The sequence below is a fragment of the Anser anser genome (assembly GCF_964211835.1).
Source record: "Anser anser genome assembly, chromosome: 7".
NCBI lineage: Eukaryota > Metazoa > Chordata > Aves > Anseriformes > Anatidae > Anser > Anser anser.
Window position 1 is genome coordinate 10,721,916 of NC_139727.1, and position 25,855 is coordinate 10,747,770.

The 25,855-nt window shown below is 41.8% G+C and overlaps 2 protein-coding genes across 9 annotated transcripts in view; both read right to left on the reverse strand.

The window, feature by feature from the left end:
• Nucleotides 1-11: 11 nt before the first annotated feature.
• Nucleotides 12-25,855, reverse strand: GPRIN2 (G protein regulated inducer of neurite outgrowth 2). Of its 8 annotated transcripts, none has more exons than XR_014587139.1 (4): nucleotides 25,728-25,855; nucleotides 6,011-9,726; nucleotides 4,329-5,479; nucleotides 12-4,133 (listed from the first exon to the last, which is right to left on the reverse strand). XR_014587139.1 is itself a non-coding variant. In XM_083845338.1 (2 exons), the coding sequence occupies exon 2, from the start codon at nucleotides 9,708-9,710 to the stop codon at nucleotides 7,884-7,886; it is 1,827 nt and encodes a 608-aa protein (XP_083701464.1). In that variant the 5' UTR covers nucleotides 9,711-9,726; nucleotides 25,728-25,855; the 3' UTR covers nucleotides 12-7,883. The 8 variants fall into 8 exon arrangements, 1 of the variants encoding a protein (XP_083701464.1); XR_014587140.1 differs by having other exon boundaries at nucleotides 4,329-4,533; nucleotides 5,128-9,726; XR_014587141.1 differs by having other exon boundaries at nucleotides 12-1,295; nucleotides 1,531-4,133; nucleotides 4,329-9,726.
• SHLD2 (shieldin complex subunit 2) overlaps nucleotides 25,728-25,855 on the reverse strand; it is a 45,122-nt gene continuing 44,994 nt past the window's right edge. Inside the window, exon 12 of the transcript XR_014587136.1 lies at nucleotides 25,728-25,855. The gene's annotated coding sequence lies outside the window, so the exon portion shown is untranslated.

The following is a 25,855-nucleotide window of genomic DNA, read 5'->3' on the forward strand; positions in this document are numbered from 1 at the left end:
GGTTAAGGGAACGAACGCGAAGCCCCACGGAGCACCGGCACTCAGGGCCCCGCTGTGCCCCCCGGCGGGCACCCGGCAGGACGGGCAGGGGCGTTCGGCCCCGCTTCCCCCCTCTGACAGGGGCTCCAAGGAGAAGCGGGAGCGGGGTCTCCTAGAGACCGCTCTGCTGCACCCCGTGCCTCTGCCCCAGCCACATCAAAGCACTGGAGGAAGGCTCGGTGCTACAACGATTTTCTTTGCAAATCGCACAGGGCTTATGCACACGCTTTAAAAGAATGGTCTTGGCACTCCTTTAGACCGGACCTCCTTCAATAATGGCAGTAACTTAACGGAAGGGGATCAGCTGTGTTGACGCTGCGTTCAGCCCCCATAACGTGATGTACTCTCTCTCCAACTCAGCCGGCACTGGGGCTGTCTGACAGACAGGGCAGTGGCACCTCTAGTGGGCCCACAGCGCAGCAGAAATCAGAGAGAAGTCGTCATTGCAGGCGAACAGGAAAGTGTTTGCTTTGTCTCCACAACCCCAGCTGCAGGTGGTGTGGCTACATATCCCTCCCTGAGGCCTGCACTTGGTCCCCTGCCAGCAGCCCCACAGCCCTACACCACGTCCACCTGCAGCTGTCCCCTAGTGCTGGTGCTGGGCAGGCAGCAGCTGGTGGTCCTAAATGGTAGAGGGAAGTATTTGTGTACTTTATACATGTACTCCATGTATGCAATGAAAGTAAAACAAAACCACAGGTACAGTCATTTTAATCCTCACCCAACTTTTCCTGCCTTTTTTTTTTCCCCCTTAATTTTTCTCTCCTGAAAGCCTCCAAAGCTTCAGCTGGGAGAAGCATCTCAAACAGTGACCACTTCATACACACACAAGCTTCTGCAGACACAGGAGATTCGATAATGGCCAGAAATTACATCTGCCCAGTTACCAAGCGGAAAGCACCTTCAGTTCAGATATGATGTATACGTAGTGCTACTCACCATGCTTTACAAATGAGAGGAATTCCTGTATACGATTTGTGGGACTACAATAGGTTTAACCACGTCTTCCGTGTAAGCAGGCATGGCCCAAAGTCAGACAAAAATTTGCCCACATGAAGTATTATTTGTCCGTAACTGCTTCAACAGCAGCCACTTCCAATGCATGCTATTTGTGTCACTGAAAAATTATCATAAAGGCTGTGCATACCTGTAGCTAGACTTCCAAGACCAAGACTACGGCTTTGCTTCAGCGCCTGACAGAATTGTCCCTGTGGCGTTTGGCTGAAAATACTCTCTGCCACGGTGTGCTGGCCAGTCTAGAATACACAGAGAAATACATTCAATAAGCAAAGTCATATCCCAACAGTGGTTCACTGATCCCCAACTGAGTGGCTCCGACAACTTAAAATAGCGAGGAAGGAGTCGAGTAAACAAATCCTTTGTAATATCCTGTGTATGCTACACAGTCATTTTTTAATAACTACACAGCACACTTGGGATGTTAAAAATGCTGTAACGTTAAGAAGTCAGAACATCAATGGAAAAGCTTACCATGTGAGTGTAGAGCTCACTGCTCACATTTCAGGAATCTAGTTTCCCGAAGAGCTGGATTTTGGGTTGGAAGCCAAACGTAGGGGTTGTGTTTTTCACCCTGCAATTGACTGACTTGGGGGACACGGCAGGACAGCTGCTTTCTGTTTGGCTGCTTTGAGGATAGCTCAGAGACAGGGTAAGGGCAAGCAATCAGTTTTGTGCCCAGTTATCGAACACAAAGTTTCCAGTGGCCTCAGGACATCATCTCTGAAACACTGTTCCCAGAGACTCACTTTGCATCTAGATTAGAAATACAAAAAGCATTTAAAAAAGGAAAAAAAAGTACTCCTGCACAGTGTATTTCTCCAAATCATCCATTACCTTCTGCTTGTTATGGCAGGGTTGGGAGGGATGAACTTAAACTAGTTCAGGTTATTATTAATTGTCTTTGGAAAAAGACATTTGGCTTCTGCAAAGCTAGAAAGCCAGGAAAACGATGCAGGAAAGGGTTAGTGTCTGGTACTGGGTAGGAGTCTCCAATTTTCATGTCCCCACTTGAGAGAAATACTTTATGTCACGTAGAGCCATAAAATACCCAGATACTCCATGTTTCTGTGAGAGAAACAACAGAAATCTTGAATGAGAACCTGAGGAGGAAAAGACACAAAGCATCCTGAACACCGCTGCCGTGGTGCCTGCAGCACAAAGGCTGGATCCAGCTCCTGGGTGTGGGGAGGGTGTGGAGATGGTGACCCAGGTGGGTTGCCCCTGCCGCAGAACCGCCTGTACTGGAAGGCAGGAGTGGGGCTGCTGGGGAGGTGACGGCAGCAGAGAGCCGGGGCCCTACTTTCTGCAGCCCTGGGCAGGGGCTCTCTGTCAGCACTCACAAACAGCACCAACAGGCTCACAAAGGCAGGGAGGGAGGCATGTGAACAGCGTACAACATCAAATCTAACTCACCTAAAACTGGTTTTTACAAAGCTTCAGCCTACTTCAGATCTATCACGAACAGATTCAAACTGTAGTGAAAGAGCTGTGTGAGTTTTTCCTCATATGCTTATATATATATAAAAATACACACACACACTCCAGCCAGAACTGGAACAGGAAAGGAGTCCCGACGTAGGCTTAAGGCACAAGGGCTGCTTTATCTGACAGCTTTGCTATGTTATGGCTCTAGGGTTTGCTTTTATTTGACAGAAGTGGTTTGCTGAACAACGGACATTATGCAATCAAAACAGGTCTCTTCTGCTTTTTCAGAAACACTTATCTTTTCCAAGTTCCTTTTTAAGAGAGCAGCTACAGCAGCATGGCACTAAATTAACCCATAACTCTGTTAGAGTGAGGTTGATGCTGAAAAGTCATAACACTTAGCAAATACAGATCACTGAAAACAAGGAAGAAATGAACAACACAAACCATAACACCATAAATTCAAATTAATGTACAGGCTTGCCTGAAATTGGATTCTCAGAGGCAATAGCATTTGTAGGGTTTTCCAGACAACACGACCACAAGGCAGAATTAAACTTATGTGCATGCAGGGATTTCAGCTCAGTCCCAATGTGGGGTGAAGAAACTCGCAGTACAGCCAGCGCTAGCAGCAGGGCAAGTAAATTATCTGCAACTATTGCAAAGAGAGAAGGGACTGACTTTTTATGCATGTATCATTACTGATGGTAATGATGATTACTGTGGCAGGGGAAGGACCAGAAAGGCCAGCTCCTGCTGTCAGGGCAGTACAGCACAGGTCAGATCACACCACCCGAGCCCCGATGGTTCTGCCTGCTTAGCACGCAGCAGAGAGCTGCTCGTCAGCAGTTTCGCACTGGAAGGCACAAACAAAAGGGTGTTTCTGCAAGGTTCACTGCACACGGAGCTGTGAACCCATCTCTGCTTTACAGTTAAAGTTGCAGGAGAAGCAGGCACCATAAAACGGGGAGGAGGGGGTCTGTACTGCCAGGCGGTGTGCCAGCTGCTGAGCACCAGGTGGAGCTAGGAGATGTATTCTGGCCAGCAGCATCCCTGCGCATTACTTCATGGAAGGCTCTCGATCCAGATTTGTGAAATAATGCTACCTTTAACTGCACGGGGGACAAAATTTCTCCTTTACTACATTGCTGAGACACAGCCACATGAGCAGCATTGTTGTTGGAGTTGCCTTTTTTTTGCCAGGAAGCGAGCAGGAGGGGGTTGGAACAGGATGGAGGTTTGCAGTGTCATTTCCTCGCTTGGGCTTTCCTCTGTGTTTCCTAAGCTTCCTTCACAGGCTGTCTGAGTGGCATAGCTGTAGTGTATTGAAAGGCCGATAAGATAGATGACATCTGTTTAGGTCACATATTTGATAGGATTAATGCTTCTAAAGACTTAAAAGCTACAGCTTAGTACTCTGCTATCTGAACACATTGGCCCTTGGACACATGACGGCTGTCAACTCACGACCCAGCATTTGCAGCGAGCGACTGAGAAAGATGGAAGCTGGACAACCAAGTGACTGTACCAACAGCTGAACACCCATTTCCTTCTCTGATGCCAGTCAGCCATGAGAGACTGGGTACTTAGTCCTGCACCAGGACTTCACAGTTCAGCCCCTCTCCAAGGACCTCTTTGCACAGCATCTTCTGCAAGAAGAAATAACTCAGCATCACCATTTTTTTTGCGTGTAGAGGTGCTGCCCCACAAAATGGGTATGCTTGTTTTAGCTTACATAGGTGAAAAAAGAGCACACCCATTCTTATACTGGGCAGAATTTTTGGCTGCAAGCTTCTTTATGAGTGAGAAAAGGAACAAAATTCCCATTAACCCACAGAACTTACCCAACTCTTCCCCTTCACAAGCCATGTGGCTCTCTAGAGCTAGCCCCTTTGGAGGGCAGGGGAGCGGGCTGCCACTGACTGCGAGATCACCAGGAAGCACCACTGCCCCATCTCTCAGCTGCGGACACGAGCTGCCCAGGGCTCTACCCAGAGGCTCACAGGCATTAGTCTCCTTATTTGCAGAGAGCCAGCTGGATCTTGTGACCTATTTAAATAACAAGGCTTTGGAAAGAATCTCAATAGGCATGTTGTTGTCATCATTTCAGATCTATAGTTCTGAATAGCAGGAAACAAAAGACAGCTTAGAAACCAGAACTCTCTCTTCTCGCTTAGAGTCCTAAAAGGGAAAGGCACGAATGACTGATGCAGTCAGGTTATTTAACTGGTATGGCAGGAGTTGATTAGAATGATTTATTTCCATCTCATAAACCCACATGCTGCCTCCCTCTCTTTTGCCAATTAACAGCATTACTTAGCCCTAATAGACTGCTTTCATTTTCAAGGGGCTTAGGAAGACAAATTAATCACCTCAACATGTCTGAAAGGAACAGATGGCAGCGAAGTATTAACATTGCAATTTCACAGTTGGAAAAGCTCCCAGAAGAGGGGGCTAGCAGTGTCTGAGGGCACCCAGCCCTCCATGCTTGGAGCCAGGATTCCTGGTCTTGTCCCTGCCCAGAGACTCCGCTTTATTCTAACCTCACCACACATGGCTTCTCCTGAGCAAAGCTGCACAGTTTCACAGTTTGTATTACTCCATCTTTAACAAGGAATAACATCCTTCCAGAAGGCCTCTTACCTCAGCATGTCTCCAGACAGGTCATTACTGCTTTGGATTTAAAAGACTAAATGTCTATCCAATAATGCAATTAGTCCAGCTTGCCATCATTTCTTACTGTCTATAAGCAGAGAAGCGATCAGGAAGAAATACGTTCCTCAGGCCGTACAGTGGAGATGCTTTTTTTCCTCTGAAACATCTGTGGTTACAGCTGGGCACAGAACAGCTGATTGCATTTTCCTCCCCACTCACTCCAGTCTCAGCAGACTGGGAGCAGCATTGCCCTGTGGGGCCTTTTGGCTCAGCTGTACAGGACACAGTTTCTCAAGCTACGTCCAGAAGTGAAGAGAAGCTTATTCTAGCACAGATGTTCCTAAAGCAAAAGAAGAAAAAGGGTGAGATTTGTGGCCATCCTTAACAGAACCAGCTCAGGATCCAGGCTGTAACAGCTAGCAACTGAAAGATCACTTCCAGCAACATAAGGCCAAAAGCAAATTAAACTTGCCAGAGAAAACCAAATAAATAAAAGCAATGGTTTTAGAACTAACTGGTATGACATTGACTAAGCAACTCTTCAGGGTAGTTTTTTTTTTTTTATTTGAATGAATTAACTATGGAAGGTTTTTATTTAAAGCATTAAGAAAAACAGTCTCTACTTTAGCTATTAGCCCTATAGCCAAAGATGATCTCAAACTACACGTGTGCAATGATAATGAACTCAGCCAGCAGCAAATGTCCGACAGGTTTTGGCCTCTCCTCTGGGAACAGTAACAGTAAATATGGTGACACATCTCCTTTATAAGACAATAATTGAGTGAAATTAATTATTATAACTTCTTCAGAGCTATTTCATCAGCATACTGATATTATCAATTCCCTTCGCTATTTGTGCTGAACCACTGACCTAAGCATCTCAGCCCATTATCAGTCCCACAGCCATCACGCAGCATTTGCAGTTCAGTCCTTCTAGAGACATCAGTCACCGTGCAGGGATGACTTACTGTATTTGGAATATTGCATTTGCAGGTGGCTGTTCCTATGTTTCAAAGGAAAGAAAGAGCACCATAGCAAAAGTGTTAAAGTTGCCAGTTCTGGAAACTGAGGATTTGTACCAAATGCAGCCCCAATTTAACTGTTTTTCAAATGGGCTCAAGAAAAGAATACACTCTGATTTCACCCTTGCTTGACAAGCACCTGGATTTAGCATTGATCCACTCAACTATAAATCTAGAACGTCTTCCTTCTACTTTATATATAAGTAGAATTAAATGGATTTTGATTTTCCTAAGTTAGAAAGCATTCAAAATCAGAGGTAGTTCTCACATGTGCAAGAGTTAACACTTGAACAGAGATCTAACATGAAGAATATGTAATGTACAGCCTGGTTGTATTTAAATTTAAAAAAATGAACCCAAAATGCAGTGAATCTTTTTTTTTTGAACAGGCATCCACCATACAAATAAACCAACTTATTTTACCCATGTAGTTAACATTCAGATGAGTAGGGTTTTTTCCAAATGTGCACTAATATGTCTTGTATTTTAAACCTTTCCAAAATCATAGGAAATCCATAGATACAAACACTATTTTTGTTACCAACAGGTTTCTTGACAATTCTTTCACTTCAAACAGGCTCTGCACCACATCTGTATTACAGTATAATAAAAGGTTTCTCAATGGGAATTTTTTGTTTGCGTTACAAAATTGTTTTGGAGAGAAGAGAGATCTTTAACCTGCCTGTATGACTACGGCACTCAGAACAAATCTTATTTTGAGCTGTACTTTGGTGAAAACAAAAATCTCATGTTCAGCAGACACTTGACATCAGATCAGATATGGAACACAGGACAGGTGAACATTACATGCAAACCGTCCTCTGTGTGGCTTATGCCACAACAAAGTAACCACTATTCAGGATAGACACACATAAGAACTCTCTGGAAATTACTTTTAATATAAGGATAACAAAACTGCTTTTGAGTTGTAGGGTATGATAGTGTGACAGACTATGAACAGCTTTTGTTTCATGTCTTCAAGAGATAAGCATTCAATAAATAATTCACATTACACGAGTCATCTTTGGTAATACTTTACATTTGCATCAGTTGGTAAACATCAGTTCTGTGTATTGAGGGTGTAGTTCATCATAACTACAACCTGTTTTGAAAGTTGCAGGAGCATCCTCCAACTACACATCAGTTTGCAAAGGGATGAGTTCAGGGTAGTAATAACAAAGTCACATCACAGAACCGTGTAGCAAAAGTTACAGTTACTTATAATACAGCATTCACTACTTCTTCATTTTGTCTACAGCTCAAGTGGGTTTATAGTCAGCATCAGCATAAATTAACAGCAGAGTAGCTACCAAAATTTAACGAGCAGGATGGAAAGCTAAGAATTTTGATTAAAGTATCATTTTCTAACAGTTTCCTAATCCTAAATTATTAAAATACAGAAAAAAAATCAACATTTTAAAAAGATGCATCATTTAGAAAAGGTCTTATTCCTTACAATATTATGTAAAACCAACATAGAAGAATAAGGGCTACATTAAATACAGTCAAAGCAGTCAGATGACATGACAGGGAAACAACCCTATGTCCTCTGTTGTACTGCCCAACCGTAAGTTTTTCCTTGCTTTGCTGTGTATCTGACAGCCACGGAACTTTTCCCACTTACACCAAAGTGGATTCTCCACATGTACTTGTGTTAACACTTAAGAGCCAGCATTGTTTACAATTTTAAAAAAAAAAAGCACGGCTGTCCTACAGCTATGCTCACTCCACTGCAGTACTGGAACGAGTGCAACAACTTGGGTATCTCAGGGAATGCATCATTGTTCTGAATGGTCTTTTCTTCCCCATTTTATCAGAAGATGTCTCCTTATTGAAAGAATCCTCCTTTCTTTTCCCAGCCAGCTGAAGGGGCTCTGTCTGGAATTGTTCTATTTGAATCTCAAGATGTTTTTGAATAGCTAGACCAAGGACCTCTGGATCCACAGATGCCCCATACACTTCCCACGTCATTCCTTCATCATCCCATCTCACTTCACGTACTGGAGATTTGGGGGCCTCCAAGTCTTGCTGCTCCAGGTTCACCTCTGGGAACACGTGTGGGTGGCCTTCTGCTGCAGCTGCTGGGCTTGTTGCCACAGATTTGCATTCCATGGTGGGAAGAGTTTGTACCTCGGCATCTCTACGCTCAAGAGCTGCTTTCAGTCCTTTGGTTAAGTCATTTACAGAGGTCATAGTCCACATATCCTTGGTCTTCATTACCATGTCTGTGCCTTGCTGGTTGCTAAAGGCCACACAGGCGGCCTGTGCTTCTGGAGGAGCTCTCTCCTGCTGAGTGCAGTGCTGAGCATGCTGCAGTTGTTCTCCAGGAATGCTACAGCACTTTAGGACTCTCTTGGCATCCAGGCCTGATTCACTTACTGAAGACACAAGCTTAGGGTACGTCAGAATGTCTGAAGTAGAAAAGGAATGAAAATAGCCAGGTGCTGCCTGCTCTTTTCCTGACTCGCTAACCGAGCATACCAACCGCGGAACAAGTTGTATAGATGGTATGGGCAAAGAATGGCAATAGGCAGGGACGGTAGCATCTACTTTCAGACAGGAGTCCTGCCTTATATTACAGGGCACTGCAGAGTTGTTATGAACTGGCATCACCATAGGTGAGTATGCAGAGTTTGGAATATTACCATAAGTCAGACCACCATGAATAATCCCAGTGGCTTGACTGAACATGGTTCTGTTTGAGAAACCATTGCCAGGCATGTGGGGTCCAAGAACAGCGCTGTGAAATGTTCCAGGATCTGTGTAAACAGTTGTGTTACGTGGAATACCGCCGCTGTCAAAGCTATTTGTGGGTACTTTTTGGTCTGTAGGTATTGCTGGAAGATGAGTCCCAAGGTTTTGATAGGGAGATGTATTTTCATTTGTTTCTGACACATCTCTCTCTGACTGGAAAGACATCCTCGCCACTGATGGACCATGCCTGCTGCTAGAAGAACTTAGGCTGGAGCGAGTAGCACTGGTTTCTATGTGAGCAATGCAATTCTGCTGTTTGCAACTGCAAGTTAGGTCGGAGTGGCTTCTCTGAAGAGCATCTCCTGGTTCTTCCATTTGGCATGTGCTATGCTGGTGTACAACGCAGGCTGAAGAAATATTCTCAACAGTGCTGCTCTTCACATACATCTTAGTGTCACCCACTGCCCAAGATGCTGGGGACTGTTCAACGATAACAAAATGGTTTGCAGTCTTAGTTCTGCTCTGTGAATTGTTATCAGGTGACAGATTGCTCATGGTTTGGACTACTGATCCATCTGGTACCATCAACCCAGCCTGTGAGAAGGACCATCTCGGACTTGGCACACTCCTGGCATCACTCTCGTTTCCCAGGGTTTGGCAGACAGTGCTACTATGGCTTTTCCTAAGCTCCAGTTTGTTGCTTTGCCTTTCCTCTAAACTTGACTGCCCAGCACAGATCAGACTCGAGGAGCTCTTTGACAGGGGGTGACTGTTGACATTCAAGAGACCATGACAAGTAGGACTCAGTGTGTCCTTGTGGGAATGAGTGTGGAGCTGGTGGCTGTCAGCTGACATGGCAAAAAAGAGGAATCTGGAAGAAACAGAGGAGGAGAAAAAGAAACAGTTTAAGAAGGAAATACAAAAACGTTCTCCTTGGTTTCTACCTTTTACCAATAGTCATTTAAACTGCGCCAAGTACCATCTCCTTTGAATTTACTGGAGCCAGTTTTGGGGACGTATAGAGATATCGTGCAAGTTAAGCAAAGGCAGGTATGTTTTTAAACAAGATAGCTTTTTGCCATGATGGTCATCAGCCAGCAATGTTAACTGTACTGTCAAAACAAAGCAAAATATTCAGTTTTTAGTCTCTTGATGTTATCACTTCAAAAGTTATTCAATCACCTCTGGAGTTTTCAAGCAAAAAAGATCCTGAGAATCTAAACAAATGAACAAGTTCTCCCTTTTTCCTTACCCTTCCTAGCAAGCTTCTTTCAATTGCATTTTGCAAGACCACCGCTATATTAGTCAACTGTTTTACCAAATAGTTCCCATACAAATGTACAGTAGATGTGGGCAAAACCGTTTTGATCACCAAAAGGAGACGAGCCCTGCCATATCGGTATGGAGTCAGTGCCAGTGTTCCCAGAACCAGTAAAGCTGGGGAGCATAGGGCGAAGATACGCAACTGGCCCACAGCATGGTCAGCATGCCTTCTAGCTTACCACAGGCACGATAGGAGGTGGCAGCAAAGAGGGATCCAGTGAAAGGCCAGAGGTGAAACTCCCCTAGGAACCACTGAGCTGGAAGGAAAATCAGTTCTGTCCTATTTGCAGCGCACGCAGCCACTGCTGTTGTTGGAAAACACTTGCTTCTACTGGTTAGCATACTATCCTTTTGTTGCCCTTCCAAATTGTTAGCGTGTATGTTAGCACACCCACATTTAGGAGAAGTTGTCAAAGTTTCTGAACCTAACCAGATTTAGTAGTCTTTTTTTTTTTTTTTCAATTGAATCAGGTTTTCCACTGTGAGTAGTCAACTCACATTCCTTCGGCATCAGATAGATGTCTTGCATATTAAAGTAACTTACTACACAAATACTGAAAGTATACCTATATCTATCTATACACAGACACATACATATAAAACTCATTCTGTTGAGCAGAAAAATCTCGAGCATTTATTCTTTGCTTCAGATAAAGCTTCCAGGTCAAGTACTACTGGGTCATTTGCTGTGCAAAAGTATAGTGGGAGCCACAAGTTACCATTTTAGGAAGCTTTCCACCAGATGTGCTGCTCTATACATTCTGCCTCCCTAGCAGAACTCCTACAGAAAATGTTCACAATTTCTTGTGAACCATATCACTGAGGAAACAACTGTGTGGAACAAGACAGCTATGTACACATGGAAGACAAAAGCATTCTGTAAACATAACAGGAAAGTTCACTCATAACACCAAGAGACCGACAAGGGAGCACATTCAAACCTCTCAGTGAGAAGCTTTTAGCATGATCCTTTTAATATGATATTTACAGGATCAAAGAGTCATCTGCCAACATAACTGATAAAGAGCACACCTTTTGTTCCATCTACAAACCAAGTGCTCTTCTGCTGATCCAAACAGCCATCAGCGCTTACACTTGTGATTGCATTTTCATTGTTAACTTTAGCAAGCTAGCAGTTCATCTTGCAAATTTCCCATCACTTGAAATCCACCTGGGTTGGCTATTTTTCATAATGAAATTACTGTGAGCAAGACAACATTTCAAATAACAGTGGTTGGAATCACTTCTCTGAGAAGAGTCTTGACATGCACTTTGTAGTAGGGACTTGCAATAGGCAACAATATCCTTTAGCATTAGGGTTTGCTCAAATTTGGACAAAACTGTATGCCAAAAAAAGGCAATTTCCCCTCCTTCATTCATATTTGTTCAGTTAGAAGTTAAACTCATTACGGACTGCAACCACAGCAAGCCTGCTCTATTTGCCATGCAGCCTCTCTGGCCTGTGGGACTCCACCAACCGGTGGCATCCAAGGATGACAACATTAAAAACAACACCACCACAAACACCACCAACAAAAGCATATTTTCTTATAGGTATGAAGTGTCAGCTTCCTGGGTTAGAGGTGTCGCTGAGTGCAGCTGCAGTCAAAAACAATCACTTCTTGCCAGGCTGGCTATTGGTATATTTCTATGAGTTCTTCAGAAGCCTCCGCAGAATTTCCCTCTACACTTAGAAAAGAAGCACGAGCTGGGAAAGGGACAGTTTTAAAATACTTCCCTCATCCCCTCCTCCAGAATGTTATCTATCCTGCAGCCACTTATACCTATGGGTATAGTCTGCCACATAGAGTTCAAAGGAGTCAATAGGATTAAACACCAGAGCACAGCTGTCTGCAAGGTGAAGACCTTATATTTAATCTCTTTACAAGATAACACCTGCAAAGGCTCTCACACACACTGGGATGAAATGATATTTACCAATGGATATCCTGTAACACATATTGAGTCTCAAGTGAAAGAAAGCTTCAAACATAACCTGCTGTAAATGCTGTAAGGCTATGGAAGCTTTAAAGAGCTCTCTCGGAAAGTTGACAAGATTCAAATGTGTACGTGTACACAGATAACAAGATCAGTGCTTTATGTAGCATTTCTGCAGAAACCTGTGTAACTAGAGGTGATGCAAATTTCAGTTTGATTCATCATCTGAATGAGAAGCAGAAACATTCACCTGAATGAAACAGTCCAAGTATATCAACATCACTGAAAACAATATCCTGCGTGACATTTGCAATGAAACCTTCAGACAACACCCAAGAGTTGTATTTTTGTCCCACCCATATGGACTCCCACTGCAGCTGAAATTATAACTAAACATGGGCCAATGCTACATATCTTACACATGTACAAAAACGTATATAAACTATAACCAACAAGTATCAACAGCATTTGAATATTATCTTTGCTCAGATATACAAATGTTCCTCCATGCTAGCACGAATGTAACCATTACCCCATGACTTTCAGGCCTTAAAATCCAATGAGCACACACTTACATAGCACCTCACCAGATACTTTAGGACACAGCTATGGGTGGGGAAAAAAAGAGTGAAAAAGAAAAAGCCCCACTGAAACAAGATGAATCAGCTTCCTTTACAATAATGCACTTTTCTATCACGTTGAAATCCAAAGCGATGTTCTCACACACAGCCTGAACACTTCCCTACTTATAGGCCACCCATTGGTATCCCCCCTCTACTGCCTGTTCCTTTCCCACTCTGAAAAGACCTACGAGCCCTTACTCAACCAGCACATTTTGCCCACCTGGCACAGGCAGGGCTCTGAGCCAGACATGCCCACATGGAACTGGAGGAGGCGATACAGAACAAATGTCTGGTAGACCTGGCCTTTGCTCACCTCTGCTGCAGCCAAGTGTTCCCACTACATTTCACATTAGCATGAGTGCACACGCAGCTGTGTCACAAACTGCATCAGCTTCTTGACCCAGATTTTATTTATTTATTTATTTATTTAACTGGCTCAGCACTCACTACATCAGATCATCAATCCAGCCACACTGATCACTAATGTCAGCACAGGAAGGAAACATAGAAAGACCATCCCCTCTGCAGAAACAGACTTACCACTGCAACCAGAGCAAACCCGCACAAGTGGTGCCTTCCGAAGACCTCGGAAATGACATGCAATTCCACACCTGCCTCGCCAAACATCTTCATTTCATGTGCACAATGCTGGAGCTGATTCCCCAGAGCCTGCAAAAACTCACATGTATGTAAACCTCCCTAGAAGAGGTGGCACAACACTGCATGCACACACACTGGAGATGCTGTCCTTCCCACATGAGTACAGGCACACAGCATCCAGCTGATGGCTTCTGAGAAGTGCAGATGTGAGAAGATGTGCTCCTTCCTGAGAAGGAGCAGATGTGTCTGGGTGGGTACACCAACAGTTAGTTGTGTTTTTTTGTTTGTTTGTTTGTTTTAAACGAGGGAGGGGCTGGAGACAGGTGCTGAGAATGGTGTGATGTTTGTTTAAAAACAAGCAAAACAAAAATCAAAATATGGAACCTCTCTGCTATAATTTTATAATCATGCAGTGCCAGCATATTTTGTGTCTTTTGTGTATTTCCAGATAACCAGAAAACAGATTACCCATGTGAAACATGAACACAAACACAGATGATTTGGGTACTTACTGACCTGAAACCTCACACACATTGGGTGAAGACTGCTTTGCTTAACTTTGTTGTTGTGTTGTTTGTTTTAAGGAAATGCATCATTTCTAAGACAGTAATCATATTCAAAAATACCTATGGTATATTCTGAGATGATCAGAGAGATTTTGATTTGGAAATTCAAAGGAAATCTGCACCTGAGTACACAAACAAGAAAGCATGAACTTTGAGACAAACACCCTGCTATGAATATATAGAAAATTGTTAGACGAGCAGAGAAAGGATTAGGATAGAAATGGAATTAACATCCACTATTTTTGGCTTAGCTTCAGATAGCTTATGAGGGGATCTAGTCTGCTTTCATTAATTCCACTGAACTACTTTAAAGCAACAAATGTGTATTTTGCTATGACTTATGATTAAAGTTGCGACCTATTTACTGCACTAGCAAATTCAGTCTCAGAATATTAAATACCATGTATGTTATCAATCGAAATATTCACTGATAAATTAACTATCATTTTCAAATTATTCAGCATTTATATTGCATGCACATACTTTTAAGTACATTTTTGACAACAAACACAACAGGATATAAAGAGGAGTAGTTAATTGCGATCATGTCAATATATAGAGCAAGCTTTCATGTAATATGCAATACCACATGATATTTCAGTATGATCATATTTAACTCCCGCATCATGTATTTGCTAGTGATTGCTTTCTTCCCTGCATTGGGCTTCCTGGTCTGACAATCAGGAAGAAAAAAGCTATTTTTCAGAACCATCAGAAGAAAGTTCTTCCTTCATCTAATGTTCTGTTTTTAAAACCAGCATCTGACTACAAAATAAACGATAAAATCAGGGTCAGCTACACAGATAAGAGCATTAATAAGTACATGTGGAATTTGGAAGAGCTGGGTGATTTGATCCGTACCAAAAGTTTAGGATGACAATTGTTAATTGCAGGTACTAGACAAGACCCTTCTGTGGTAAGCAGCAGCGCTTTCTAAGAAAACACACAACATTAAGGGGTTGCTAGGTCTTTGCAAGAAATTCACTACTTCCTTTGTATCATTCTAGGGCCCCACTGTGCACCAGCACTTGCTAACTTGTACAATAATCAGCTTCGTAAGAGAAACACAGAATTTCTGCAATAGCACCATACTAGAACACAAACACATGCATGTTTTATACCAGAGGAATAGTGTGATTTTAATTAACTTACAAGATTTACTCGAATAGAAGGCTGCTATATCTAGGTTCTTAACTCTGTTTAATCTTATTACAGACACCATGGTTATAAATTTGAAAAGGCAAGACCAGCCTTTAAAATAATGCAACTTTCATTCTAACCTAAGTGACAGCTGTCAGTTAGCCATAAACATTGCCTCAAACACAATGCAGCACACACAGAAAACTCAATTTCTGATTAAATAGTCAAGTTACCCTGTGTACCAGAAGCAATGCAGCATGTTCACACTGCGTTCTCTTCAGGCCTGGTATTTTAAGCAATGCATCCTCATTGTTAGTGTCTACAACTGAACTTCTGAGATAGACGTTTACCATAGGCAAATTATGTAAAAAATGTTTTCTAATGAAACATTAATTTCCTGTAGAGCTATACTCATTTTAAAGAGACTCATACCAACAAACTTATAAATTTTAGTATGGTCATATCTAAAAATTTGGTCCTGCCTGCCCACACTGCAAATTAGGGGTAACTTGCACAAGATAAGAAAGATCTACCTGTTCTGCATTTACACGAAGATTGACATGCTACTTGCTAATACTTTATGAAACCTAAGGGTCTTCCTTCCTTTACCCCCCTTGAAGAAATAGTCCATTAACAGTAATCAATAGCATCAACTGTTGGGTGGGGGAGAGTCAAACCACTCGAAAGGCATTGGCAAAACAGGATTAGCCATGTTAAAAAGCTTAAAGATTCAAGTGTTTGGGATTAGTTTTTGTCCTTTTAATTATTTTATTTTGGTGAGCTATAAGGGAAAGGAAGAAATAGAGGAGTTAAAAGAGGGGAAAAGATTTTCCTCATCAAGGAACTTAGAGGATTTTCTCTAAATTCTGTAAATACAACTAAATCAATGCACCTAGATTAATACAGAATCAGGTTGAGACCCCAATTACTTAACCTGTAATCCATCATCTTCCTTTAGGCTTTCCATTTTGGAATGGCATTGTATGTTGACTATGTTTTGTTCAGTTAAATCTGCTAATGCCTTCTTCTTAATATTTTGTGTCATCTTGTAATACTTCCAAGTATCAGACAGTTCTACAAAACAGACTGATCTGGGTATCTACAAATACCATCATATGCACACAACAGACAAGTGCATACTGTGTATGTGAATGGGATTAGTCTTCAGTTCTGACAGTATGTTGCTGCTTCCCCTGCACCACAAGGAGCACTGGTGACAGTGGTGATCACCAGAGCTCCCTTGTAGGAGGCAGAGTACATTTGACAGACTAGAAAACACAAGAGCAGAAGAGTTACGACACTCAGTACTCATCACAGCAAAAGCATAAATCGCATATATTATACATTCATATAAACTGACTATTCACAGCTTCTCTTTCATTTCTGTTAATTATCACTTTGCTTGTCAGACTCAGCTTAAAATTCTCAGCCCAGACTTTGTCTTCACACCAGCTGAAGCTAAGCAGTCTGGACAGACACCTCTGTGTTGACTCTGTGTGTGGCAACAAGAAGAACGAGTACCATTTTACTGGTATTGCTGAACCTTAGCTATTTCCTTATGTAGGACCCAAGCAGAGACCTCTTCCCCAAACACTGAAGTTTCCATGGGTAGCCTTGTCACCAGTGACCTCACCAGAGGATAATAAATAAAATAGCTACCATGTCAGAAATGAGTAGGTTCAAACATTTGTTCATACATACACCTCGAAGCAACATAACAAGACCAGTGTGTCCCCAATTACCTACAATAAGGTCATGTAAGAAGATGAGCAATCCCTTTTAAAAACATCAGGCACAGCCTGTAGCCCTTCTGGGGAGTTCTGCCACAAGCAGTCATAAAAGCGAGCTGCATGTTATTTTGGGAACCAGTTTTAGTTCTTATTAATGTACTTATCCTCTGAAGTGGGTAAAACTCAGTTGTTAGATGGGATCAGGAATGAGAAATTCAGTAGCCTGAGGCTGAACCCTAGATAACAGCAGGCTATGAAGTTGTTTACATCACTGCACACTTGAAAAAATTTAAGCACTTAGTCAGAGGCAGTAAATCAACATTCAGAACCAAGCCCAAGAAAAATAAAAGGCTGAAATGGTCCTGGCAAAGTCTGAGCCAGGAGAGAAGAGCTGGGAAGTCTAAATTCTAAAATGAGATTGCCATAGGAGATAAGGCTGAGAAGTATGAACCAAAAGGAGGCTATTTTTATGATAATTTCAGTGGAATTCCCAAAGAGAAGAATTCACATTGGGCTGTAAACAACTTATTGGGAAACCAGAGAGGAGTATCACAAGGGAGGCACATGTTGGGATGCAGCCCCGACACCACCACACAACGCATTGCGCAAGCATGCATCCTCTTCACCACCTTTCTTTGTTTAATCATCTGTCCCAAAAACAACATTAAAGATCTGGTTAGGATTTTGGTATTTTTTGGAATAAACTTACATACAAAACATTACTGCCACTGTATCTCCTTGTACACACAGACCTATTTCACTGTGCAACCTGACAGAGCTAAAACACCATGAGATACTGTATAGTCGTGCTTGATGCTTACTGTTAATATAGTGCCAGTTCAATTTTTTAAAGCTCACCTTTTCAGTCAAAAGAGTTAGAACTTGTTAAATTACAAATGGAGTATGCTGATATGCTCATGGATTCAGATGGTTTCAGCAGCTGGGGCTTTAAAAAAAACATCAAGTATCATGAGATCAGGCAACAGTGACCTAGAATCATACTTACAGTGAACACAGTGCCTACAGAAGTGGTACATTGATAAAATTGCCTTGTTGGTTTAAGCAGAACAGAATTATGCAAAATGAAACTGTTAATTCAACTGCCAAATCTATGCTAGTAAGAATTGCTAGCTACTGATATCCACTGCTATTGCTGTAGTCATATGAGAAAAACATTTCATAATTTCTTTAGGAATTAATCTTTAATGAACAGAATTTGCAATTACCTATATACATTTGGTTTTATTTCAAAGAGACAGATGTGAGCAAACTTCTTCCTCTTCATTGCAGAGGATCAAAACCTATTTCATCACATGCATGAATTTGGAGGGGACAGGTCAGGCTGGTATCAAATGACTCATTCTCCTCCTCAGAGCTCCCTTTTTGGGTCCACTCTTCAGTTGCGAACAGCATGCCTCCACAGCAAACCTACTGATCTGCAACTGTGTAAAAACACATGGCTATAGCTTGTTCAGAAAGCTTCTACCCACCAGAGGGCCAACCCTGCAAACTGCATGGATCACGGTTGCTTGTGAAGCATCACGAACATAAAAATCATACGGAAAACTAGAAGTCCAGCTACAGCCTACTTCCAATCTCACAGCAAGGGAGTACAGCTGTATATTAATGCAACCTGCTTACAAGAGGCCAGCAGTTCGCACACCACAGTGAAGAAAAAATCACCCAAACTGGCTAAGTGATTAAACTATCTCCTTGTAAATTCACGTGTCATAGTAGAAAATACTCAAATCATCTCTGCTGTTTGCTCGAAAGCCTAATAGGAACAGTTAGAGAAAGAGATGAACTCAACTTGGCTTAGCCTCCCTGCCATATGGCTATCCTAGCTTTAACTTCAGGATTCAGCACTGTGGTTAGTTACTTCTGATTAAGAAGAGCACGAAGATACTAAGATACTCCACCCTGACAAATTAACGTGCATCTGACACCTAAAGCTCTGTCACAATCTGTGTGAGCTGATGGACAGTTACATGTGTGTGCTCTGTGCTGCCTGGATGGTGGTGGCCAAAGCACACAGCTGAGCCTTTATCTAATATGCCCAGCCTCCTAAAAGAGCTTATTCACTTGGGCTCAGTGTTATCCTGCTAGCACCCACAGTTTTATAGCTTGTTAGGGTGGCAGACAAAGCACGCTTAAGTCTGCATCAAAAACACTAGGTAGATACAGCCACAAGCACAGCAGCTTCTGTGTCTGCTTATCATCCTTGATAGAAGGATGGCAGTTCCTACAGCGGCACCAAACAGGGGTAATGCTGATATAAGCAAAAGTATCAGTACTCTGAAGCTCTCCAAACACCTGTTAAGAGAAAATATTTACAAATTGAAAGGTGCCCCACCAAACCAACCAAAGATGGTTCATTCTTCTTATACATGTAGTAATTGTCTCCTTCTGCCTAAAAAAAAACAAACACCTTATCTATCCAGTTATCTAGCAAATTAGTAAACCTAGTAAATTAGTTTACCCTCACTTTTTGTTCCTTCATTTTTCCCTGTGATATACCAAGGGCTATCAAAAACACTCATTCTTTACTTAAATTACGATGTTTATAAGCTGTACATAATACACTGGAAAACAAAGATTCAAGAAGGCAATCCAACTACATCCAGAAGTTGCTCTGAGCAGCGATAAGGAACAGAAGACAACTGACTTCTGGATTATAAAAATAAGAATTTATATGATTAGAAAGAGGAAACAATTGCCTTCTGCTTCTGTGTTTACTGACATAATTGTATGACCTTGAGCAAGTCATTCACTTTGTGACTCAGTTTATTCATCCGTGACTCAGGGATTAGATACAGAAGCCCCTGATGTAAGAATTTAAGGCTTAATTCATGATTGCAGAGCACTCTGAAATCCCAGGATGAAAGATACTAAATATAAGACATTGAGAAGATATACTGTGGGTTCTTTCATAATATTTGGTTTGAAACAAATAAACAGAGCATCTCTTTACATGAAATTCTTGTTGCACTTGCAGAAAACTCATCTAACTGGTCCAGTTCAGCTACTATGTGTGCCTCTGAAGCATTTGCTTAAAGCACTCCCCTCCTCCCAGCGTCAGGCCAGGACGAATAATCTTAAGGATTCCAAATACATAAAACCACTATTAACAGCAGTTTTATTTCACTAAAACCTACATAATTTCTCAAACAGAATTATGTATATGTTATATATCATATATATGATATGCATGCTAATATCAGCTATATTATGCAGCAATGATTTACTGTAAGTAGATTCATTATACCTTTATAAGCAGATCTGACAACTGGAGATCATGTTGTCCTGCAGAGCTTCATTCACTTGCATGCTTTCATTTACTGTGTGATGATTATTCTCACGTAAATCTCTGGCAGGAGCTACAGAAGACTCTGTGACAAATTTAAGGCTTTGGTTCACACTGCAAGTTGTCTTTTCCATATATTTAAGCTGAACAAGACTTGACAATCTCTTTCCAGACAGATAAGTGGTAATACACATATGTTCACGTAGGAAAAGGACTAAAATGAAGTCTATTCATTTATACTTTTAACACTGCTAAAAGTTCCTTTTTTCCTACTGTAGCATAAGCTAGCTTTGGAACCATACAAGCATAGAGTAGAGCAGAAACTGTAAAGAATAAGTTTCCTTTTCAAAATCGGTATTTCATCACAAATAATAGTTATTATGCCATTCTGTGTTGTCTCAGAAAAAAAAAGTAACTGTCCCAATTACTCTGTGGTCTAATCAGACTTATGTGGGCAAACGTCTAAACAGGGAACATCTCTCTACTCTCTCAGGACTGAGACAGGAAAAAAAAGCATTAGACCTTGGGTAGAGGAGGGGTTCATGCTCACAAAATGCTATCCAAAGCTTGTTTGACACTAAAGACTACAGGGAAAAAAAGAGAGACAGAAAAGCAGCAGACTAAAGCTTGAAAATATTTTCTAAATCTGAGTATATGAAGAACTTCCTTAAGAACGTATATTTACATCCTTCTCTGTTTAAAAAAGCAAGTGTCCCCTCTTCTTGCCTAATCTCAACCATGAAATGAGCAGTGGAAGTCTCCACTTCCTTATTAACATTTAGCAATGTCAGGAACACAGAATATTGAGGTATAAAGAGAGCGACCCAGGAACTGCAAGACAATGCAGGTTCTGGTGATTACCAGCGTAGAGGAAGATCCCACCTGTAACAACATTTTAAGACACTTATCCACCCTGTACATTCACTCCACTCAGTCACAAACTCTGAATGCCCTAGCAGATTCTTGGCAAGAAGCAATAAAATATTTTTAAAAGCCTAGAAACAACCCAGTTTAGAAGAGTTAGCATGGTTTTGGGCATTGTCTCTCCAATTTCCACTTCAGGTTTATGAGTCAAAAAGGAAGCTGAGTTGTCCAATTCAGCTTAGATGAACTGAGTTCCATCAGTCTTATGCACTGTTGACTGGAGTAAAGCTTCTGCAAGCCAAATGTAGGTCTTACATCTATCTGCTCAATCCCATTAACCTTCATTTGCACACTGAGGTGTGCCCTTGCTGAAGCTTAATTAGCAAATATTCTGCAGATAGAGAAAGACTCCCACTCCTTTCTCTGTTTCATATCAAATCCATGGTGCGTAAGAGTTAAGTGATAACTTGTGAAGACACACGGCTTAAAGATGCAGACAACTTCAAAGGTGATCTTTCTTATGATTCTTTGTAGGTGCAGAATGACACTTGGAAATAACTCATGTGCTCAGTGCTCACACTGAACACCATGCTGGCAAAGACCTGGCTATGTGGATTTCATTTAGCTAGCCTGTACCTATTCCCATGTTCTAATCGAGTACATACTCCTAAGCAGTCCCCAAGTGTTTTTTTTGGAGGTTCCTGTTGCTGAAGGTAATTGCCCTGAGTGGGACTTCATTCTGAAGATCTTTAACAGCTTTAGTAAAGGAAAGAGACCACCTTTCCCACAACCTACTAAAGAAATGAAGGATATTGCTACAGCACAGTTCTTCACATATGTATGAACTATCAGCTATGTAGCTTCAGATTAATTCAATAGTTTTAATGCATCCATAAGAAATCTTGCAAAGATCTTAACCAAAGAATGCCTCATTCAAAATCTCTCAGTATCCCTCATTGTATTCTCATTGCATGCCTCCTGCAGACATTCCTAACCTCTGTACTCCTTTTTTCATTCCCCCTGCTCTTTTTGCTTTTACAGAAAAAAAACATCATCGTTCCCTGGGAAATGTACCTGACTATTCTTCATGTACGTTCAAGTAAGCATCAGTGATGTTATCTTAGGAAAGGATATCAACATAAACTCCTGTTAGGGAAATAAAAGAAGTGTCAGGTGTTACCATAAACACTACTTTCTATATGCCCATGGGCAGAGTAACTTAGAATATAAATCCTCTTTTGCAAAGGCCAATTTTTTCTTCCCGTTCTCTTCCCCCATATTTTTCTTATTACTATACAATGAAAGTGCAAGGATTCACCAAAAGGCGAGTGCTCATAAAACTCATGGTGTTGTTCATGGTCACGAGAAATGGAAAAACGGAGTGCAACGCTGACAAGGAGACTAAACTGTAACAACATTGGCAGCCTATGATTCATGCTCCATTGTTGCTCTTGGGCCAGACTGGTTTGGGACTACAAACAAGCAAAATATTGCATACATTTGCTAAAGACGCAAGCTTTTGTTTCTTTGAGGAAATAAGAGAATTGTCCGGTCCAGTTAGAGTCACTTGCAACAATAAAAGCATGGCATATAATAACAGAAATAGGATTATTTTTTTCTGATTTACTGAAAAATAAATATGGGACACAGCAAATGATTTAATACCATTAACAGTTCTCTGGTTCTGGAGCCTTTGAAAGCTTCTTTCCTAGACTGCATCCTCCTACAAGGTGTAAAACAGCTTGCAAACACAAATGCAAGGGACCCATCAAACACACTCCATCTTCATTTTAAAAACATTAAGTATAGGGGAAAGGAATGTAAAAATCAGCCTGTAATCTCCAGAAGAGTTGCTGAAGAGGGGAGAGGATTCTGCTGTTGTTCTGCACAGAACTAACTAGCCTACCGACAGGTATAGCATTATCTCACTGATACAGCAAATACTTTCTGCTCATCTGGAGTGTTTTAGAGCTACCTCTGATTTACATCATTTTGCCATTGCTCTAAACAGAATGAACACTAAACTTTAGAAGTATGGTGATCATAAAGAATTTTTGTTTGTTGCATTCTCCCTCATACATTTTTTCCAAGTTGATTTTGAGAACGCATAGTTTATCATGGAAGGAAAAACGTGGATTTGGAGTGGTTAACTAAAGGGGAGTTATCAGATTTGGTAATGTAAACCAGCCCAAACATCACTAAGCTGTACAGAATTTACTGCTCTTGTTGTTTATGTAGTCCTAGGTAAGTGTCAATAACTAAACTCCAACTCCAACTTTCTAGATAGAGTACAAGTACAGCTAAGATAAAAATGCATGGGTGACAAAATCAACACCTTATAATCAGAGAACTGTTTTTATAGAGTGACTGAGCCATGACATAGGAAACATGAAGCCCTCAACAAAACCACCATCATAAAGGAAACCTTCCCCAAACCTAATTCTTTTACACAGAGACCCCATGCAGAGGCCTTTGAGCTCAGACCTTACTGCAATCTTGGTCCTGAAAACATTCAGACACATGCTTAACCTTAAACATGCAAAAAACTATGGGCAGGTTTTAATCAACATCTTGTTGAGGAAATCGCTGATATTTTTGTACTGGCTGATTACTTTGAAATAAGAGTCACTGGAAATTTTGATCTTTACATGGTCCATCTTATTTAGGCACAAGCTCATAAAAAAGCATAAATATTACACATTTATCCGATGGTTATCTTCCGTCACCTGTCATGCTTAGAGTTCTCTAAGCAAAAGTAACTGCTTGTTCTCCCTCTCCTTTTTAAACCTCTTCCCCAAAATCCAGAAGTGCATCAGCACAAACTCTTACATTTAATCACAGGTTGTAATCCACAACATACACATGAAACAGTCTTCTGCTATGGTTTCCTATTTAAAATGTTGACTCTAATGACAATTAAAAGCCAAACCAAATCAAACCTTCAACTTTAAAAAATGGAAAATTTGAGAGAATATTTTATTGGTCATCCTAAATGGTGATTGATCATCTATTTAGTAAAGCGTAAAATCAAAGCTGATATTCAGAAGACACTGAAATATTTCTCAGTTTTTCTTTCGGTATCAGATATTAACATCTTAGAAATTTTAAAAAAGACGTGTTACGCTTCATGGAAAAGAAAAGAAACCAGATTAGTACAAACAGGTAACAATTAAAACTGTACAAAATCTAGAAATACAGTGACAAGTATATTCTACAAACACTTGCTAAAAGGCATACACATACACACCTAAGTTAAAGACATGAGCACAGAAAAACACCTTCCGCACAACTACGTTAAATTTGATTAAAGCTCAGAACCATAGGTCCCATTTTTTAGTAGAAGAAAAAAATATGATTTCCTTGGCTTTTCAGTCCAGCTATCAACCCCCTGCTGCCAACACAGCACTTACAGAAGCCTGGGTCTGTCTCTCTGCAGCTCCTCTCCCTTCCCCTCATCTGCTTTGTTACTCTCAAAGACTTACTGGCAAAACGGAGAGGATTCGGTGTCCTTACAGGAGGCGAGAGACCAGGCAGCGCCTGACTCCTGTGGTCCTTACCTTCCCGCTACTCAGAGATTGCGCATCCAGCTTCCCTGTTCAAGTTACTTGGAGGGGATTTAAAATTGATGCTCAGAAATGTAAGGAAAACAAAAGCCAAAAGAGTTCAGACTTCCTTTAGAAACTGGGCTCCTTGATCTGCCTGATGCTGTTGACACTAAGGTAAGCATTTAAGGAGAAGGAGGGGGGATTGTTACAGAGCATCAAAGACAGGAGACTGGGAGATGGGGTTTCCTCTGCCTAGAGGTGACGCCCCTTCCTGCCTCCCCCCTTGGCTGGAGAGGAAATAAAATGGAGCCTAGGAGGGAGGGAGGGAGAGAGATAATCCTGCAGCTTCATCTGATTAGAGAAACTGGGCCTGTGCAGAGCCGGCAATGCCGCCAGGGAAGCACAGGGAGGGGAGGCAAAGAGGGGCAGGAAGAGGAGGAGCAGAGGGGGAGGAATACAAATGATAGGGAGAAAAGGAAAATGATAAAAGCTATACAAAGGAGCCAGCACCTGGACCAAGCTATCCTGGATGTGTTCAATTTCAACCCTCATGGAAATGTGAAAATACCAGTAGGATACACCTGCTGCTTCCAGTAATCCAGAGCATTAAAAAAAATAAGTCAACCACAACCACACACACAAAAAAGCCAAACCCAGAATGCATCAGTTGTATGGATATGGACTGGGAACAAGTCTATCCTAGTAGATTCAAAAGACAGACTGACTGAGCTGAATAGGGAAGACGGAAAATGCAGCATGCTACAGACAGGTAGTTGTCTTGCTTGTTGTGGACAGAACACAATTCAGAACAAATTTTCTGTTGCAAGTCTTTTTCCAGAACCTGTTTCCTCTTACTAAAACAAATCTGAGTTGAACCAACGTGACTTTTTAAAAAAATACGTATCAGCATGCACGCCACAGTGCTTGCAACTCTGGCCTCAGTTGTGTGTGCGCACCTTGCCCTCCCACGAGTTCCATGCCATGGTAACTGCCTCCCAGTCTGGCCTCCCTCCCATGCCCACGAGTCCATGGGTACCCACTTACACCTGGCCACCTGCACCGCCGTGCTCTGCGCCTGTAGGAGGCTGCAGCCAACCTGGCCCTTGCTGCCCCCAGCTGTGAAGGCAGCACCGTGCCCTTACACTTGGCCTGACACTGACAGGGTCCCCAGTATGCTGCTGTTGAGCTTCGCGGCCATCTGCAGCGGCCTGTTTTTGTAGTTTCTCCTTTTCCACTCACCTTTATCAGCTGCTGTACTCAGTCCTTTCCCAAGGACACCTCTCCTTGTCTCCACCTTGTGAGCCTCATTTCTTTCTGGCCTATTTTCTTCCATTTCGAGCTTCACATGAGGCAGGCCAGTTGGATCT

What these genes read in the sequence shown, in the direction of transcription:
- GPRIN2 (XM_083845338.1), bottom strand. Translation starts at nt 9,710, where the DNA reads ATGTCAGCTGACAGCCACCAGCTCCACACTCATTCCCACAAGGACACA.